The 20198-nt window shown below is 42.2% G+C and overlaps 1 protein-coding gene across 1 annotated transcript in view; it reads right to left on the reverse strand.

Moving 5' to 3' along the window:
* PLXNC1 (plexin C1) overlaps positions 1 to 20198 on the reverse strand; it is a 143131-nt gene that overhangs the window by 83493 nt on the left and 39440 nt on the right. The window contains exon 5 of the mRNA XM_057741509.1: positions 5166 to 5280. Within this exon, the coding sequence (XP_057597492.1) occupies positions 5166 to 5280 (115 nt within the window). The remainder of the gene's footprint in view (positions 1 to 5165; positions 5281 to 20198) is intronic.

Consider the following 20198-nt stretch of genomic DNA (forward strand, 5'->3'; position numbering starts at 1 on the left):
ATTTTTTTTTTAAGTGCAGTGGAAGAAGAGAATAGCCAGGGAGTTGAAGGAATTTTTTTTTTTTTGTCATTAGGTTCTAGGCAAGAATGGTTAAAAAGCTGATGCCTTGGCTTAATGAACCCAGCATGGGAATCCTTACCAGGTTAATAACTCTTGAGTTAAGCTGGATAAAGAGGGAATGAAGACCCAAAGGGTCAGATGAATTATAAAGTTTGGATGTCAATTAGCTAATAATGTCCACGGGGCCAAAGAACTTCTTACCACATAACATTCTATTATTCTATCAACAGACCTTATTTTACTTAACCTTTTCTCTTATTGTCAAACAGTTTGGTTATTTCCAAGTTTCTAAGTCTATAAATGCCACTGCAATAACATCTGTACGCTTATGGGTTTTCTTCTTTCAAACTGCTTCTTCAGACATCTAAGCCTGGAATTCGTGCTTCAAACAGAATGAATATATTTATGACTTTTGAAACATATCGCCAAATCGCTTTCTAAAAAGGTTGTGTTAATTGGCATCGCCATCACTTGGTGTCAGCAAACCTTATTTTCACTTTAATTTGTATTTATTTGATAGCAGGGGAAGCTGAACATATTTCTGTATCTATATCTAACTCTCTCAACCTCCTCTTATGAGAATATACACTTTTGCCCACTTACTTTCTGGTGTCTCTATACTTTTCTGTTGACTTTCTCCTAGCTTTCATATCTTGCAATTAATATTTTGCCTGTTGCAAATGTTTTTCCTGAAGCATGTGCTTTAGTCATCTCCTATTTTTTGTTTAGATTTTTTTCAAAAAGTCAAGTGTACGAATATTTTTCTCTTGCTATTACATAATATATTGCTTCAGAGCCAAGAAAATTATACTTCCAAATTATCTGATGCTCAATTATTTTCTGTGTTAGGTTTTTAGATGAATTTCTTCATTAGCCTAAAATGTATTTTTATATTTAATGTAAAAAAAGTGAATTAAACTATGTTTCCATATTGTAAGCCAGTTATTTCAGCAACTTTCATGAAATAATACTTGTTTCCTCTTAATTTATGATAAATAGTCTTTAAAAGTTTTACATTTATTTCTGAGCTTTCTACTCTATTCCATGGATCTATATTCCTATTTTTAAAACAGTCATGGACTAAATTATTGCCACTATATATGTGTTTACAATCATATGGAAATGGTCTTGCTTAATTTTCTTTTCTTCAGTATATATCTTGGATATTCTTGACCAGTTCATATTATTATTCCAGATGAATTTTATATTAATTTTAAGACAAAGGCTATTCAAATTTTCACTAGGATGACCTGAAATCTAGAAAATAGATTGAGGAAGTAGTGACATTTTTATGATATCTTCCCGCCAAGAAACAGTATGTGTCTGGCTATGTTTAAGATGCTTTTCATATCTTCCAAGAAAATACCTTGTGTGTCTTTATTTTTATATTTGCTCATGCTTTTAATTGATAAGGTTTCCCTATTATGAATTATAAATAGCCTCAATAGACCACTGCCTCACTATCTAATTACTATTAGAAAAAATTGCTTAAGACAAGCTGTTGCATGGCCAGAACCACTATTTTGGTAGCTGGCTTCAACATGTATCTCCTAGTAAAAAACGATTTTAAAATACAGGGTATATACCTTACTCTTCAAGTTTGTGCCTGAGTATTTCCATTTTTTTTTAATTAATTTATTTATTGGCTGTGTTGGGTCTTCGTTGCTGTGCAAGGGCTTTCTTTAGTTGCTGCAAGTGGGGGCTACTCTTCATTGTGGTATGTGGGCTCCTCATTGTAGTGGCTTCTCTTGTTGCAGAGCACGGGCTCTAGGCTTGTGGGCTTCAATAGTTGTGGCACACGGGCTCAATAGTTGTGGCTCACAGGCTTAGTTGCTCCGTGGCATGTGGAATCTTCCCAGAGCAGAGTTCGAACCCGTGTCCCCTGCATTGGCAGGCAGATTCTTAACCACTGCGCCACCTAGGAAGTCCCTCCATTGTTTTTTAATGAATGGAATCTTTTATTAATGGATGTTAACAGTTTGTCTTACATGTAGTAAGGTTATTGATACTTGAATGATTACTGAACATTTAGCACTTTATTTTACCTTTATTAATTTGAATAGTTTTAAAAGCTAATATATTTAGATTTTACAGATATACAACCACTTAAGAATAGCAAATAATGATATTTTTGTCTATTCCATTCCAATATTATTTCTATTGTTTCTTGTGTTACTGCACAAGACACAGCTTTAAAAACAATGTTGGTTGTATCAGTGACGGAATTCCATATTTCTGTTTCGATTTGTAAAACAATGTTTCTAGTTTTTCCTTTAGGACCAGTGCTGTTTGTGGGAAATACTTTTATTCCTACATCTTTTCTGTTCTTATCAGTATAAGCCATTTTTACTGACTGTTAAAAAATCTCTTTATAGGTATACAAACATATAATTTTACACAATGCAAAAATGAGATGTCACACATCCCTCTTTATGTTTGTCTGTGTATGTGAGGATTTCAGTTGTCTTTTTTTTTTTTAACTTGTCTCTGACTTTCCCTCCATTGCAGAGTCATTCCATCAGGGGAGTCTATGTTGACAACCTAGTATGAATTCCTCCACATTTTTCTCCATGTCAAATAATCATACAGTGACATCATATACACATAGCAAACATATACAGGGACTTTTTGGATCAATACAAGGTCATGCTATACATACTTTTCTAATTTTTTTTTTAATTGGCTGTGTTGGGTCTTTTTTTGCTGTGCACAGGCTTTCTTTTTAGTTGCAGTGAGTGGGGGCTACTCTTTGTTGTAGTGCGTGTGTTCCTCATTGCCGTGGCTTCTCTTGTTGCGGAGCACAGGCTCTAGGTGCGTGGGCTTCAGTAGCTGCAGCACATGGGCTCAATAGTTGTGGCTCACGGGCTCTAAAGTGCAGGCTCAATAGTTGTGGCACACGGGCTTAGTTGCTCCACGGCATGTGGGATCTTCCTGGAGCAGGGATTGAACCCATGTTCCCTGCATTGGCAGGCGGATTCTTAACCATTGCCTCACCTAGGAAGCCTATACATACTTTTCTGCATCTTGATGTTTTTATTCAACAACATCTCATGAAATCCCTCCAAGAAAATTGCAATTGCTTTCATTATTTTTTTAATGCTGATTTCATAATGAAGGTGAGGATATACTATATTCTAATTGTCTTGTGTAAAGAGACAAAGCTTCTTCGAAACAGAGGCTCTGTATTATAAGGATTTTTTTTCTCCACCAAGAAAATTACTAGAATGTTATTAGGCATATGACCGGCAGTGAGCAAACACTCTTTGAACCAAGCTAATAGATGGAACTGGAGAAAACCATAGACTGCCATCTCTGTAGGTTCGGGATAAGGAATTATTTAAATAACCAAAATATGAGACTTTCAGGCAAGTTATAGATAACCATAAAGACAGGAAATATTTTGAAATAACGTGACCAAGAGATGGAGACAGACATCTTATCAACATTACTAAAATAATCAGCCCCAAGTTGGTTTCAAAGAACTGCTTTACTCAAATTACTAAACTCTTATCTCCTTTACCTTGAGAGTGGTGGTGAGCGGGAGAGAGTGAGGTAACGGTTGTGTGGGAAGACTCTAGAGGGATTAGGGTAAACCACAGTGGGACTCGGGGTGGGGAAGAAAGCACCCGTGGTTCTTTGGGTGGTAAACATTTTTTTGCCATGCTCCAGACTAGATGTGAATGGTGATTAATTTATACTAGTGACCCCAAAAAAAGGTAAGCAAATTGTGTAAGCAGCAGTTTTTCGTCAATGAACAAGTTCCTCTCTGTCACCACACCCGTAACATTTTCAAAATGATGAAAGAAAAAAGCCTTGTATAATCTTAACCACTTATCAGAGTCCTGGGTATATTCAATGATCATGGTATTTTCTACCAGTCTCTATCAGCACTAAAGTCACCTATTTTTCAGACTAATACGAGAAATAAAACGTTGACCATACCTACGCGTAGGTGCCTAAGCATTTTTTCCACACAATCGATTCACTCTGGCGCAGGGCTGGTGCAGGTTTGGATGAAGGCTTTGAAAGGTGTGTTTTTTTTTGGGGGGGGGCACCCCCTACCCATCCTCCACACCCCCACCCACACGAGGACAACAGAAAGGGACAACAGCCAAATAACTTGAAATCCACGAGTTCTGATCGGTTATGACTTGAAAGCTTGATTTTTATTATTTATCACTCATTAAATGCTCCGGCTCTCCTTTATTAAATGTTAAATCATCTTCAGTGGTACGGTTCTTGCTATTTGAAATGGCAAAGCGTAAGCGGAAAGAGAAAGCGGCCCATCTCCTTGTTCATGTGGCATTCAAATAAAACAGAGTGAGCTCAACAGACAGGTCAACTGGCTGCTGATGGGGATTCTGTACAGTTATTCAGAATACAAGAGCTGTAATTAGAGAGAATGTCTCCTTGCAGCCACTGAGATGGCAAGACAGGAATTGCATTTTCCCACAGGACATGCTCGGTTGTAAATCAGAAAATGCAAGAATATGCTCACGTTGCTTCCTTTCTCTCGTCCAATGACAGGGCTGATGTGCTGCCCATGACGGTACCGCCACAGCAAGAGCCCACGGACTTTCCAAGGGACCCCACTTGCAATATTCCCTGCCCACATTGCTTTCTCTCCCTCCCCGCGAACATCGCCTGAAGCCATGCACGTAAGGCAGTTGTCAAGAGAAGTCTGAACACATCAGGAAAAGGAACCATAAAACAAAACAAAATTCGACACTTAAGCCACATTTAGGAATCTTGCTGACTATGAAACTGAACTTCTTTCTCTCTCTCTCTTTTTTTTATCAATATGTTTCTCTATGACATTGGTAGTCGATCTTTTCCTTCATTTCAACAAATGAAGGGTCATCTTTAGCTCCAGAAGATGACAAACTCCACGAGGGCAGGCCCATGATGTGTCTTATTCTCTGCTATCTTCCCGTCACCTGGCAGAGTGTATGACATCTGGTGGGCACTCAATATCAGTTAACTATGCATCAACTCTCATAACTAAGCTTATTTGATCATTAACGGATATTTTACACACAGAAGGAAGTTGGCATCAGTTGAGTAAAGTGAGACAACAGAGACAAGTTAAAAATCTTTCCTCTTACCTTATCTTTACTGCTTCGAAACAGGTGAATTTGAGGGCACTTTTTAGCTCCAAATGAAATATCCAGCCAGTTTTCTGAGTTATTTGAATGCACACAATCTTCATTAAAAGTACACCTATCAAAAAAGAAAAAGCGGGGGTGGGCAGCAAAACAGCAACCCCACACATGCATCCGTGAAAACTTTCTCATACTTGGCTTCAATACAAAATGCCAGGCTTTGTATAGTGGATTATTGATTTCGAGCAAGAATAAGAACATGATGCTAAAACCATGAAAAGCAACAGGAAACCAGCAGAGCAATTTTTCCATCATGTCTCAGAGCAGAGAACAAATGTGGACATGTTGAACTTAGACTCCTGAGCCATTCTTAAGATGACATTGCCGAATACATCCAAAACACATTCTCTCCTGGATTCCACAATTAAAGAGCTCCCGTCTAGAAAAATCTAGCACAGAACAGCTCCAGAAAGGGTTTACACATTGTACACATTTTAGGTTTGCGATTCATTCCCAGAATATCAACCCATTGTGTAACTTTTCTGTTGTTAGAAAAAATTAGACCATTTTGTGCTTTGCAGTATGATAATCAAATAAACATATTGCAAGGGCAGAGTCTTCCCAAGAATTTGATAAGACATTCCAGAACCATCTGCTACACAACATTTATTTAGACAGATACCAAATTATATCAAAAGATATTGGGTGAAACATTTGCCAGGGCCACTTTCCCAAGTCAGCCAGCTCAGAGGATGCCTGCCTAATGACTCTGAAGCTGTGGCCAGGGCCAGCTATTTTGATTAACACCATCATAAGCTGAGAGGTAAGCTCACTGCTTTGCTTGATGCCTGTCTTGGTCTCGCTAGGTCATGCGAACTTGGGAACTCTTGCCTCACCAGTAGGGCTGCCAACTCAACAAGAAGAATGAACACCAAGGGCCACGTGATTTCCAAATAACGTTGGCTCCACAGACATCCCACTCAGAGGTATCAAGGAAAGAACAGAACATCTGTCACGTCTGCCTCCTCAAGGCCCAAGGTTAAAATGAAGGGGCGTAGGAGAACCAGTGACAGTAAGTTTTAAAAGAAACTGAAAATTCATGAATCACACAAGATTGAAAAGCAACTAAATAATAACCACATTCAGCTCTGGGGAGTCCCTGAAAGTGAATGGAGTGAGGTGTAGTCCCAAACTGTGTACTTGACTTCACAAGCATTTTATTTCTTTTTCTTCCTCTTCTCTCTCTCTCAATTCTTAAGAATTTAGGCCCCACAGCTTCATCTTTGAGCGCTGTGCTAATTTGAATATGACAAAAATAGAACAGGAAGCCAGTGAGTTTTATTAAACATCATCCCCAAGCACAATACTTTCAGCGTGTCATCATATTCTAACATCTTGGGGAACCCTGCTTACAGGGTGCACATCTGCGTCCAAACTCTCTTCCTCCTATGTCAGCTCCTTCTCCAACATCATGACCACAGGGATTTTCATCAGCAAGTCTCCAAAGCCATAAATTTATCTGACCCTTGATGACTAGCTCGTCCGTCACGGACATTAAGTTCAAATTAAACCTCCTCTCAATGTCACAGAGAGTTTGCAACGGAGGGACACGTACGGCTGGATTGAAACACAAAGAATGACGAGGCTGGTTCCCTATTTTGTATCTGAAAGCGATGATGACTGTCAAATACTACCTGCCTCTCAGGGGCATTCCGGTTTCTACAAGGCACTTCCTCTGCCTAAAAGAAGGCAAAAAAAAAAAAAAAAAAAAAGCCAGTTCTACAGATACTGGAGTACAAATATTTTTGTAGGCTCTTAATACTGCCTGGGAGTCAAGGCCTAAGGCTGCCAAAAAAACAAGTGTAAAATATTTCATACAAATAGTGCTACAATTTGCCAATTTGTAGGCAGAAAACAGTAGTGCCACTGAATTATCATCCCTTTTCTGAACTCCTATAGCATTTCTTGTCGGAACCACACATTTTGGTATTTAATCATATGCTGCCTTGAATTACAACTTAACTGTTTCATATGTCTATGTCATTTCCTCCCAAGTAAGCTGTAAGATCCTCAAAGGAAGGGAGAATGTCTTTAATATTTCTTCCGCAAATCCTGCAGTGTCTGCCAGCATGATATGCAAATACTAGGGTTTCAATAAATATTTCTGAATGAATGGATGAAATATGAAATCTCTATAGGTCCTTTCTGTAGGTGATTTTTCTTTCCAGAGTTTCCTAATGATCTATGTCTGACTTGTACTTGCTATAAAAAGACTATTTTTAATGTAAGCTAAAAATTTGAACCGGGGGCCAGAGAGGAACAAAGTAGAAGTTGAGGTTTTCAACTTGTCTTTTGGGGAAAAAAATGTATATATATAAATGGGCTTTTCATTTCCTATTTTGTATATGGTGAAAACAAAATTCAACCATGTTAAGCAACTAAACATAAATTCTTAGTTTATAAAACGTCTCTGAGATTCCTAAACTCTCATTCCTTGCTTCTTGCTAGCTGAAAAATAAAAATAAAAAAATAAGCAAACCGTGACACCAAGAATGTATAAACAGATGGTCAACCAACAACAATACCTTATTACTTCTGTGATACTGCAGATTATAAAATCTTCATGACAGCACGTTACCCACACAAATTTCTTCAGGAGGGGAAACAGATCTTATAGCTCCCACGTTTTAGTAAACAAAACCAGTTGCTTTGAAATGGTGCCTTTTGAAAGCTGTCACTCATTCCCATACATCCACGAAAGCAACGGTCAAGTGCACAGACACTTAAGCCTTTGCCCAAATAAAATTAAAATCTCATTGTCAGAGTGGACTCTCGGTGAAGCCAAGCCTCAATGAAGCACTCTCAAATAGGCTGATTTCTTAACTGGCTCCATTACAATTTCTTCAGGCCACAGATAGGAGGGAAATGGGACTCAAGTCAGAATGAGTGCATTCTGAAAAAAATGGCAGAGATATATTTGTTTTTCTTATTTTACACTATTGCCCCATTCTCTACGGAGGGTCTCTCCAAAAGTCCTAAGACTCCCAAATAGTACTTTATTTTTCTACTCCTTATTTCCAGCTAGATCTCATGCCCACAAAATAAGGCCAATATGCAGACATTAGCCTACTTGTAAATTAGGAAATAGAACCAGCTCAAATGCAAAGAAAAAAACTGCCTGAAGGAAAAAAGAAAAAAAACCCAAACTCGAAAATTACTTAAAAAAACTTTTTCTAGGTGAAAGAACCATGGATGCAATTTAGTGAATGAAACTATTTAAGAAGGCTTGTTCATAAAATCTGCTGTAGAGCTTAATCTATTCAAAACAATAAGAGTTTGAGGTTGTCACTCAACTATACAAGTATGTAGACCGCCCCTCCCCACCCCTAACTCATAAAGTTTGTTCAAAACCTACCCAGGCCCCGACGCATGAACAGGGAGATTCCAGACACTTATTTCTCAGTTTACTCTTTGGAATTCAGAAAGTATTTGCATACCTTGGATTTGCTTCCCGAGTTTGTGGAAATCTGTCTAAACCTTGCTGTAACTACCCCACCACATACCTGCCTGGAGGGAACACTGCCCAGTGCCTGGCACTGTTCTGAATGTTTATAGTTAGTCCTCCCCTATTAGTCCTAACAACCACCTCATTCTATAGGGATGAAACAGAGGCTCAGAGAGGTGCAAAAACGTGCCAAGGGTGCACAGCTCCAAGCGGCTGACGTCTGGTTTCAGAGCCACATGCTTTGACCCTTGGCTGTAGGGCTTCCTGTGAACCCTAACTGCCGTTTAATAAGGTGCACAGAAATAATGACATTTAGAGTCCCTCCTGGCTTCCTGGGGCCCCAACAGTGGTTGGAGGGAGGAGCTGGGCCATGATGAGGTGACAGAGACGAGTATGCCAGGAGCAGAGAACAGAGAAGCTGAGACAGAGCCTCCAGGATGAAGAGGGGAGCAAGGATCTGGGAGGAAAACATGGGGTGGGGGGTGGGAATCTGAGAGGCCTCGAATTTTCACCCATCACTAGCCCTGAATACAAAACATCCAACTACAGGTTAAAATTCCAGGACGCCCCCAACTCAAAAATCTATTGTGTTCCAAAAATTTGCTTGCAAACCATCTGCTTGTAATATGGGATACATTTTTCTCCCCATAGAAATAATGATATAAACAGTGATTAGGTCTCCAGGTTAGCCCACAAAACCTATTTATCTGTAATGTAACTTCAATTCTATATATTTGCAATATAAGAGTAGCAGAAAACAATGAGATTGAAGCCATTTGCATTATATAGCAGTTTTTCTTCTTTACTTAGTTTCTGCTCAGCTGGTAGTCTGGGAACAGTGCCCAGCTGGATTGACTTTTAAATGTATTATTACAGTATTGTATTTATACAGTATTTCTATTTTTTTAATGGGGATGGCTTAAATTATTAATTGTTTTCATGCCGACATAAAGAACTGGGAGACCCACCTCTGGAAATGAGCTGAAGTTTCCAGGCAGGTTAAATACCCATGAGATAGGCTGGGGGACCTTGAGAATCTGACTCTATTAGGCTAGAATCTCTCTGTAAGAATTTACCACGGACTCAACCTTGAAATAGAAACTCTGAACTCAGAAACATAACTTCTACTTCCTGCCACTCGAATTTCATCAGCATCCTCTAATCTAATTGTTCACCAAGAGCAGACAGTCCCTGAAGTAAACTGATAACTAAATATCAGGTAATTGGCTTCAATGGGAGGGTTGGTGTGACCTGTTCCAAAGATTCTCTACTGATATAGTATCAGAAAACTTTTAACAAGGAAACAACCCAGCCTCTCTCTCAGGAAACAGGAGACTGTGTCCACGCTGGAGAAAGATTTTGCTACAAGAGCATCACAAGGTCTTCTGCTAAGTGATTTGAAAGAGATGTCTGCATTTTTCAGAAAGGAGTGGAGCCCAGAAGAGGGTCCAGGTGGTGCCCAAAATCGGGGGACTTTTCATTAACACGAGATGAAGAAACCAATCTCAATCGAAGAGACTCGGAAGTCACAGTGAAACACTAAACTGTGAATTGTAGGCCTCCAGAGTCAGCCAAGGGGGATGCCAAAATACGAGACCAAAATAACTTGCCGGGAAAGCTGAAAAACTGAATTTCAGCTCCAGTGATGAAGATCCAATCTACAAAGAAAATGATGCTAATAACTGGGACAATTTAGAAGACTTTTTTTAAAAAGTGAAAACATCTAACATGCCAGGAGATGTTCCTTCATATGATTTGATTCACTTATTCTTCACAGAGCTATGAAGTAGGTTCAACAAATTTCCCTGCTTTACAGCTGGGGGGAACTGAGACACGGAAGGCTCCATAATGTTCTCCCAAGGTCATGGAGTTAGGAAGCAGACGGACTGAGACATCAAACCAGGCAGCGCGGCTTCCGAGTCCATGGTCTCATCTTGCACCCTGTATTGCCCCTCACCAGGGCTCTCACTCACTGAGCCCCCCACCTCCAGGGGCCAGACACTGTTTCTAGGCCTTTCTGAGAATTAACTGGTTGATCCCACAACCATCAAAGGAAGCAGGTATTATTGTTATAGGCTCCATTTCAAAGATGAGGAAACTGAGGCACAGAGAGGTTAGATAGCATGCCGTGAATCTCAGCAGCCTGACACTGGTGTCCATACTCTTACTACTGTGTCAATCCCTCAAAAGTTTCAAAGGTTTTCCAGGATAGCAATGTCAAAAATGCCAAGATAAAAGTAAAGACATCCTCCCAGAGCCTGGGCCCTACAGGAAAATACAGGTTTTATTCCACTTCTCAGCATTTCTCAAAGTGTGTTCTTTGGGTTGTTTTAGGTGTTGGTGTTATAAAGGAGGGTTAAGAAATTTGGGAAACACTAGTTAAACAAAATGATCTTCTCTACTGCAGGACTTCTCAGAGCCTTGAATATGCCTGTGTGCTTTGTAACTTTCCAAGACACAATGGATGATGTGCCATCTTCCAACTTTTTGGTTGTAGGATTAGAAGTTCTAGTCACACACATTGGGAAACACTGCCCAATCTCAGTTAATGAGTGATAATCCAAACGGAAGATCAAATTAGAAAAACTTTGGGCCTTTTTTGGCTCTTTTTTTTCTCATCTCTCATACTCAGTTGATCGTGACTTATTAATTCCAAGCACTGCTCTATACTATCTCCTGCAGTCCGCCCTCACCCCTCACTGCTCACCTGGGCTCCCGCAACAGCCTTCTGGTGGGCCTCCCGTCTCCCTGCCTCCAGTCAGCCTCCACACCAACATCTAGGTATTCTCAAGTACAGAACTCCTCACATCACTTCCTACTTAAAAACCCTCAATGGCACTCTTTCACCTACTCCAAACTCCTCTACCTACATCCCTTTCATGATCAGGAGCCTAGAACACACATTTCCACACCCTTCTCACACCCGATACTATGATCGAGCCCTTGTCTTCCTCTCCAAACTCATCCCCAGGCAATCATGGGTTGATAAGTCTGTCTATTTAGCCTAAAGCTCCTAAAAACATTGGTCACTAATATCTAGTGTGTGGTGCCTTGCAGAGAGCAGTTACTCAATAAACACATGCAGTGAAACCTGCCCAGCTCTCCCCAGCATGTGCAGAACACCCCAGGGCCTGCAATATTGGTGAAATGGTGTTCCTAGTTCAATGTCACCTCCTCCGTGTCTGCCCAGACTCCAGGCAAAAAAGCAGTCGCACCCTCCTGTGTGTCCCCATGGGCACCGTACACACACTCCTGGTACATACAGCACAAGGCACTGGTTGCTGATTGCCTGTCTCTCCGACCAGACTGTATGATCCCCAACTGTATGTTTATTCACCTCAACACCCCCAGGGCCTAGTATTCCTTCTACAAACATCGTCTGAGTACCCACCAGACACCAAACACTGGGGATTTGGGGCATTCATGGGCATTAGAGACACATGAATGTCTAAGCCAGTTAAAGCTCCCCTCTTAATGAGCTTATATTCTGGTGAGGCACACACAAAAACCAAATAAGCAGACAATAATGTAAATAGTTTCAAATGGAGGTAAGTCTTCTGCAGAAATCAAAAATACAGCAGGGAGGAACTACTTTAGATAGGCAAGTCAAGAAAGATGGCATTTCAGCTCCGATTTCAAGGATGAAAACAATCTAGCCACATCAAGAGTAGTGGGAACAGCATTCCAGGCAGAAGGAACAGCATGTGCCAAGACCCTGAGTTCACCTAAACCTTGATCCCCGCAAGGAACTGATTAAAGTCTGGACTGGCTAGACCTCAGTGAAGGAAGGGGAGAGGAAAGTGATTCTGCCAATTACAAGCTAGTGACCTTGGGCAAATCACATGCCCTCACTGTGTCTCAGGCTTCCCAACTGTAGAAACACAGATAATAATGGTTTCTATCTCATAGAGTTGTTTCAAAAACATACCTCTGTATGTTCCTATCCATTGTCCAAAGACACCACAATGTATTGATCCAAGCAGATGCTCTTTCTTCAGTGATTTGCTTTGTGACTTTAGATCTATTTTAATAGTTTTTTTAAAATATTAGCTTATGACGCTTCCTGTGCCTTGATGAACCATCCCTTCCTGTGGACTTTTAAAATACACCTTCATTTAAGATACATTCATCTGGATTGTTCACGTTCTCCAGAGGCAATTTTTGAAGCTAATATTTCCGATAGAACTTGTACTATTATAATAGGTAAAAATAAATAAATAAAAGCATACATCATGGAGTTGTATCAAAATGTACATCTATTTAACTGAGGCTTCTAATACTGCCTTGGTAAATATTAGTATCATAGTTGTTATTATATTTGCTACACAGGCAAGTGGAACAGAATTTAGGTAAAAGATTTGGATGACATAAGCCAAACACACACAATAATAATAATAGTGATACGGCCAGGATCTGGGCCATAGGGGTAACCAGACTGCCTTTTGCTCATACACACCAGGTCAACAATCAGCCTGCCTTTTCCACTTAAGGGGGCAGACACAGCTCACAGCTTCTTGGAAGTTTCTTAATCACAACCCTCCTCCTCCCAAGGGTTCTTTGGGATCTCCCTATGCCTTGAGCACCAGCTATGAGAGCACTTTCCGTGGTGTATTGAGATTATTTGGTCGGTGCCTGCTTCCCACACTAACCTGTGAGCTTTTCCAAGGCAGATCCTCATTCATTTTTGTTTCCCCAGGGCCTAGTATCAGGCCTGGCCCATGGCCGGTACTCAATAAGCATTAGCTAAACTGGATTAAGAATTAAATTTTCAAGTGACTGAATTCTTGTCTATGTCTCCATGATACCAGCATAAGTTGTTTCATTGATTTCTGTTCACTGGGCTGGCCAGTTCACTGACATGGTGGAAAACCGGCCTTTGTCTTAAAACTTGGAGCTACTTAGCACACATAAAACACACTTGCAGACTGAAACACTCACACAAAAGGGATTTGTGGTCTTCACCCCACGTGGCTCTTTGGTGGGTGATAAGTGCACCAGAAGTGGGTGTTTTAATTTCTAATTCTTCCCTGAGTTGAAGAATTTAAGGGAGGCATTCGTAAAAAAAAAAATAGGTAGCATGGAAATAAAGATGGGAAATTGATGCCTCTTGAGTCAGGAAGATCTGGGTTCCAAATTGCTCTCCCACACATTCGTTCTGTAACAGGGAGCCCATTCCCTAGCCTCTTAGGACCTCAGTTTCCCCACCAGTTTACAGCTGGTAGCAGTAACAACCCCATCCTCTTGAGAACAATAGGGAATCCTACACTGGGCATTTCAGAAATGATCCACTCTCCATATAGGAGGATACAAGTGCCCAAATGTTACAAAATGTCACAAGAGCAAAACCACAAAAGAGTAGCAGGAAGGCTTCCAATGAAGACCTGAGCATTTATTTGAATGTGGAGGAGTTGCTGGGAACAGGACAAGTACGAGGTCACCAAGACAAGTGAAAACATTTGAGGAATTTTTAAAAACCAATTGATATATACTTATGAAAGTGCCTGCTGCCTGAGATAAGGTCATTTCAAACAAAAATCTATTCCATTAAAACATATGTTTACTAAAAGGGATGTTCCTAGTGGTAATTACTTGAGTCAGGCAGCATCAAAGATGTGAGGATAAGTAGTTTGGAGGCTGAGGTTGGACCAAACAAAACTGGCTTCTGAGTACAGTAAGCATTCTCCCTGTGCCAGCCGCTGTCAGCTGTCCAGGCTCCAAGAGCTGGGCGCTTTCATAGTTTCAACCCCTCTTCACCTTCTCCTCTGAAATATTCGCAGCTCTTCTAACAGCTGACAAAGATGATGAAGAACCCAGGGGACTCAAGTCCACCCAAGACCCACCCCCTCCCAGCACGAGAAGGCCCCCAAATCCCTTTCAGCATCTTTGGTGACCCAGATGCATGGGTTCGGCCTCTGCCAGGGTAATTCAGTGATGCCCTGAGGCCCAGATAACATATTCCTCTTTGCTCCCCACTGCTTCCACCCCACAGACAGTTGTCCTACTTGCTTCTACACAATTAGTCAGCACAATGGGGTCCTCACGCAAGGAGGAGGGGCCACCCCCAAATCCCATTACTCTCATGATCGCTGCCATTAGAGCCGCACTGGACCATAAAGGAGTGTCACTGCACAGACTTCAGGCACGAGGACACATCACGGATTGGAAGGAAAGGAGGGACGGATGCAGAATTAGAACCATCTTCAACCTAGAACTGTCCTCCTCGACACTTGGCTAGATGTGGCCACAGCCACTGAAGGGGGACATCCCCAAAGCAGAGTGTGCTCCTTCGGGTCTTGGTTCAGATGTCCCCTTCTCCATGAGGCTTTCCAGGACCCTCTGGCTGAAACTAAACTCCCCTGCCCCCAGCCAGCATGCCCTACCGCCCTTCCTCAGCTTTATTTTTCTTCCTAATAGTGATCACATCTGACATGCTATTTTCCTATTTATTTGCACACTGTCCATCTTCCCTCATGCAGTGGGCTGAATAAGGTTGCCCCAATTCACACCCACCCGGAACCGCAGAACGTGACCTTATTAGGAAATAGGGCCTTTGCAGAAGTAATTAGTTAAGGATGTCAAGATGAAATCATCATGGATTTAAGATGTTCAATGACTAGTGTCTTGACAAGAGAGAGGAGAAGGAGATTGGACACACAAAGAGAAAAGGGCCACGTAAGGATGGAGGCAGAGGTTGGAGATACGCTGCTGGGAGCCACCAGAAGCTAGAAGAGGAGAGGAAGCTTCCTCCCCTCGAGCCTTCAGAGGGAGCAGGTCCCTGTGCACACCTTGATTTTGGACATTGAGGCTCCAGAACTGTGAGAGAAAAAATCTGCATTGTTTGAAGGCACTAGTCTGTGGCCATTTGCTAGGGCAGCTCTAGGAAGCTAACACAGCTCACTATAGGGAACTCCAAGAGGGCAAAGATTTGGGGCTGAGCTGAGAATCCTGGTATATAGAACAGTGTCTGACATACACTAGGTGCTCAATAAATATCTGTTAAGTGAATGCATGGATGCTTAAACTTTCAAGGTGGAAGGGTTTCTGTAACTCAGGTTGGCCCAGAGTTCCATATTCAACCAGTTGTTCATGGAGGGTTCATTTGAACCAGGCTCTCCCCTCTCCTCCCAGAGCCACGAGGGATAATGTCTCCTTTGTTTCTCTTCCCTTTCACTACACTGGTAGGTAAAAGTGATGGCTTGGGAGTTAGAGCTGAGCCTAGATTTGAATCCTGGTTCCACTACTTACATAACCTGTAGTAAGCACATTAATGGCCCCCAAAGATATCTATGTCCTAATCTCTGGGACTTGGGAATATGTTACCTTACATAGCAAGAAGGACTTCAAAGATGTGATTAAGGATCTCAAAAATGGGGAGATTATCTTGGATTATCCGAGTGAGCTCAAAGTAATCACAAGAGTCCGCATAAGAGAAGGCAGGAGAGTCAGAGTCAGCAAAAGAGATGTGATGATGGGAACAGAATTCAGAGCCAGAAAGATTTGAAGAGGCTACACTGCTGGCTTTGAAGATGCAAGAAGAGGCCACCAGCTACGGAATGTAGGCTGCCTCCAGATACTGGAAAAGACAAGGAAACGGAGTCTTCCTACAGCCTCCAGAAGCAATGAAGACCTTTCTACACCTCGGTTTTAGCCCAGTGAAACCCACTGCAGATTTCTGACCTCCAGAAGATAAGAAATGCATGTTGTTTGAGGCCATCAAGGTTGCGGTGATTTGCTACAGCAGCAGTAGGAAATGAATATAGAAACCAAAGGCTGTTTTCTCGAAAGTGGGTATTGTGATAGTACTTTCTTCACAGGGTACCAAGAGGACTAAATGGAACATGCATGGGACATTTAGGGCACAGCACCTGATGCGTGATAAGAAGATTCTCCTCTGTGCATGGGGACCCTGTCTCCTGGCTGGGCCTGGGCTCAAGGCAGGCTTCCCAGGGAAGGGGCACCGTCACAGCTTTCTGAAGGATAAGTGGGCACATCCTGATGGACTCCTCTGCTGAAAAGCCCTCGGGGGCCTTCTCTGCTGCATAATCCCCACCTCTCATGATGCAGACCTGACCAGAGTAACTCAGGCTTCGGAAGACTGTGGCTATGGGTTACCATGCACCATGGGTTGTCTTGGCCAAGTTTTCAGACAATAACAGCCCATAGGCCTTGGGATTGATGACTGGCCCTGGGGAGGCTTGGGGAAAGAATGTCTCTTGGGAGAGAGAGATAAGACAGACCCCAAGACAGGAGAACAATGCAAGGAACTGGGTGTCTCCATAAGCAAACCACTGAATTCTTTTTGTTTATTACTCCAGGGGTATTGAGGAATATGAATATGTTTAGCAGACAGATTTTAGTTTTTCTCTCCAGTGTTCAAATCCCCTTCTGTTACCCTAACCCTTTCAGAAAGTCTGTTGTTAGACCAGGTTGAGAAGTGACCTCGTTCACAGTGTCATGTGTCGAACAGCCAACCAGCAGATGAAAACCTAAAAACTGCTACCAGGGACTGCGTGGAAGTCTTCCAACTGTCAACGTGGAAGAAACATGTAGAAGGATATGAGTAAATGTTAAATTTATACAAAGTGAGTGGAGCCTACACATACCTTTAATTAGCATGCCTGGGGGCCTTGTCCCCACCCCGGACACATCCTGTGCGGGCTGGGGGGTCCCAGGATGGGACAATAAAGATGAGTGTGGCCTCTCCTAGGTGGCCTGTTTTCTATAGAGGACCCAGCCCTGGTTCCATTATATGACTGGGACCCCAAGTGGAGCCCGTGGTGGTGTTAGGAGAAGTGGGGAGGCACATGAAATTTGGAGAAACAGCCACTAAGTAGATGACTCAGGAGCAGACATAAGATAAACTCACTCTTTATAAAATATACTAGAATGGGAAGTTGCCGCATAGAATAGGGAGATCAACTCGATGACGGGTGATGACTTAGAGGGCTGGGACGGGAAGGGTGGAAGGGAGTCGCGGGAGGGAGGGGATATGGGGCTGTGTGTATAAATACAGCTGATTGACTCTGGTGTACAGAAAAAACTGGCACAACAGTGTAAAGCAATTATATTCCAATAAAGAGCTTAAAATAAATAAGTAAGTAAGTAAAATATACTGGAAGACAGTGGCCCTGGAGAGGGTAGGAGCGGCAAGTGTGGTACAGTTAATGCTAGGGTTAATGCACTTCATCTTCTACAATGCCATCAGGATCATATTTTAAAAACACAAATGTGATCGTGCCAGTCCTCTGCTGAAACCCTTTAATAAGTTCCCAGCACCAACTAATAAAGTCCAAACTCAGAGTCCTTCCCATCCTGGTCCCTCCCATCTACTTCCTTGCCTCCAGAGCCAGCGCTGGGGTGACATGATTCAATCTGCCATTCCCTCAAAAGATCTCTTATTGTGCTGGTTCTGCTGCCTGAATTATCTCTCGCCCCTTCCTCCTCTCAGTGAAAGTCTACTCAGGCCTCAAAACCCAATTTTTTCCTCTCTCCCAAGACCCAAATTAATGCCACCTCCCCTCTGAAGCCTTTCCCAACTTTGGTTACAACCAAGGGCTCCTTCCTCTGGGCTTCTGCCATAGTAATAGCTAACACCACCTGAGTGCTCACTACAAACAGGCACTGTGCCTAGGACTTTACTCACATCATCTGATTTAATTCTCTCAGCAACCCTACAAGGGAGGTACTGTTACTAACCCTGCTTTACAGAAGAGGAGATCTGGCACAGAGAAGATAAACTCACAGGTCAACAGAAGCCTAGATTCGATCCCAAACACACTGACTCCAGGTCTTCACTCTTCCTGCTCTGCTAGACTGCTCCTCCTGCCAGTGTGGAAGTCATCCCCCTGCATCTCTGGGCATCCCAAACAAGCTAGTCCTCCTGCATTCCTGCTTGGTCAACAACACCTCTGTCCTTCTGGTACCCAAGGCAGATACCCACACTCTTTCCTCTATCATCTCAACAGCAAAGCCCCTGCACCTCTGAGACTCAGCTCCACACCTCTCACAAGTCGTTCTCCATCTGACTTGGGTACAAGGCCTGGGACACATTAGAAATCCAATATAGGATTCGGTATCATTTCTTTACTTTCTTTGTGAGGACTTAGATCAAGGAAGAAAGAATACATCTTCCAGAAAAACAGTGGCCACCTTGATATTTTATTTTTCATTTTAAGGCCCTATTTTAAATGTGTCAGACTCAAGGGGGCGGGGTGTCCAATTAATCACTAAGTCCCGTCAATTCTATCTTCCAAACAGCTCTGAAATCCATCTACTTCTTTCCATCCCCACTATCATCTCTCTAATTCAGTCCCCAGTCTCTTGCTGGTTTACAACCACCTTCTACGGGACCTGCCAGCTTCCTAGAGAGGTGGCCTCTCTAGTCTATCTTGCACCAGAATGCTTGTTCTAACACTCACAAGTGATCTAGTCTGCCTTCTGATCGAAACCCTGGAATGGCTTCCCAAAGTCTTTCCAATGAAAGCCAAGTCCTTTAACATGGTTATAAGATCCGTCCTCCCCTGCCCTGCCCACCATGCCACCCCCGTTAACCACTCCTCAGACCGCACACTTCCTCCAAGCTGCCCATCAGCGAGGCGCTCCTCCAGCTCCCGGCCTTGGCACAGCGGGTACCCTCAGCTTCCCCCGCCTCCTCTTTACCTGGATATCTGCTCACACTTCAGGCTCAGCTTAGACATCCCTTCCTCCAGGAAGCCTTCTCTGACCTTAAGTTTAGGTTAGTTTTCTTGGATTGATTCATTCATTTTCACTGTACCTGTCGTCTTTTTAATTGAAATATAACTGATCTATAACACTATGTTAGCTCCAGGCACACAATCACCACGACATGTCTAGTTACCATCTGTCGCAATACAAAGTTATTACCATATAATTGACTCTATTCTCCATGATGTACATTTCATTCCCATGACTCATTTATTTTGTTACTGGAAGCTTGTACCTCTTAATCTCCCTCGCCAATCTCACTCATCCCCCTAACCCCTTCCTCTCGGGCAACCACCTGTTTGTTTCTGTACCTATGACTCTGTTTCTGTTTTGTTATCTTTGTTTATCTGTTTTGTTTCTTAGATTCCACATATAAGTGAAATCATACAATATGTGTCTTTCTCGGACTTATCTCACTCAGCGTAATATCCTCTAGGTCCATGCATGTTGCTGCAAATGGCAAGATTTCATTTTTTTTAATGGCTGAGTAGTATTCCATTGTGTATCTATACACCACATCTTCTTTATTCATCTCTCAGTGGACACTCAGGATGCTTCCATATCTTGTCTCTTGTGAGTACTGCTGCAATGAACGTAGGGATGCATGCATCTTTTCAAATTAGTGTTTCATGTTCTTCAGAAAAATACCTAGAAATGGAATTGCTGGATCACCTGGTGGTTCTATTTTTAATTTTTTGAGGAACCTCCAAAATGGTTTCCATAGGGGCTGCACCAATTTACATTCTCACCAACAGTGCGCAAGGGTTTCCTCTTCTCCACATCCTCGCCAACACTTGCTATTTGTT

The sequence above is a fragment of the Hippopotamus amphibius genome, chromosome 7 (assembly GCF_030028045.1).
Source record: "Hippopotamus amphibius kiboko isolate mHipAmp2 chromosome 7, mHipAmp2.hap2, whole genome shotgun sequence".
Lineage (NCBI taxonomy): Eukaryota > Metazoa > Chordata > Mammalia > Artiodactyla > Hippopotamidae > Hippopotamus > Hippopotamus amphibius.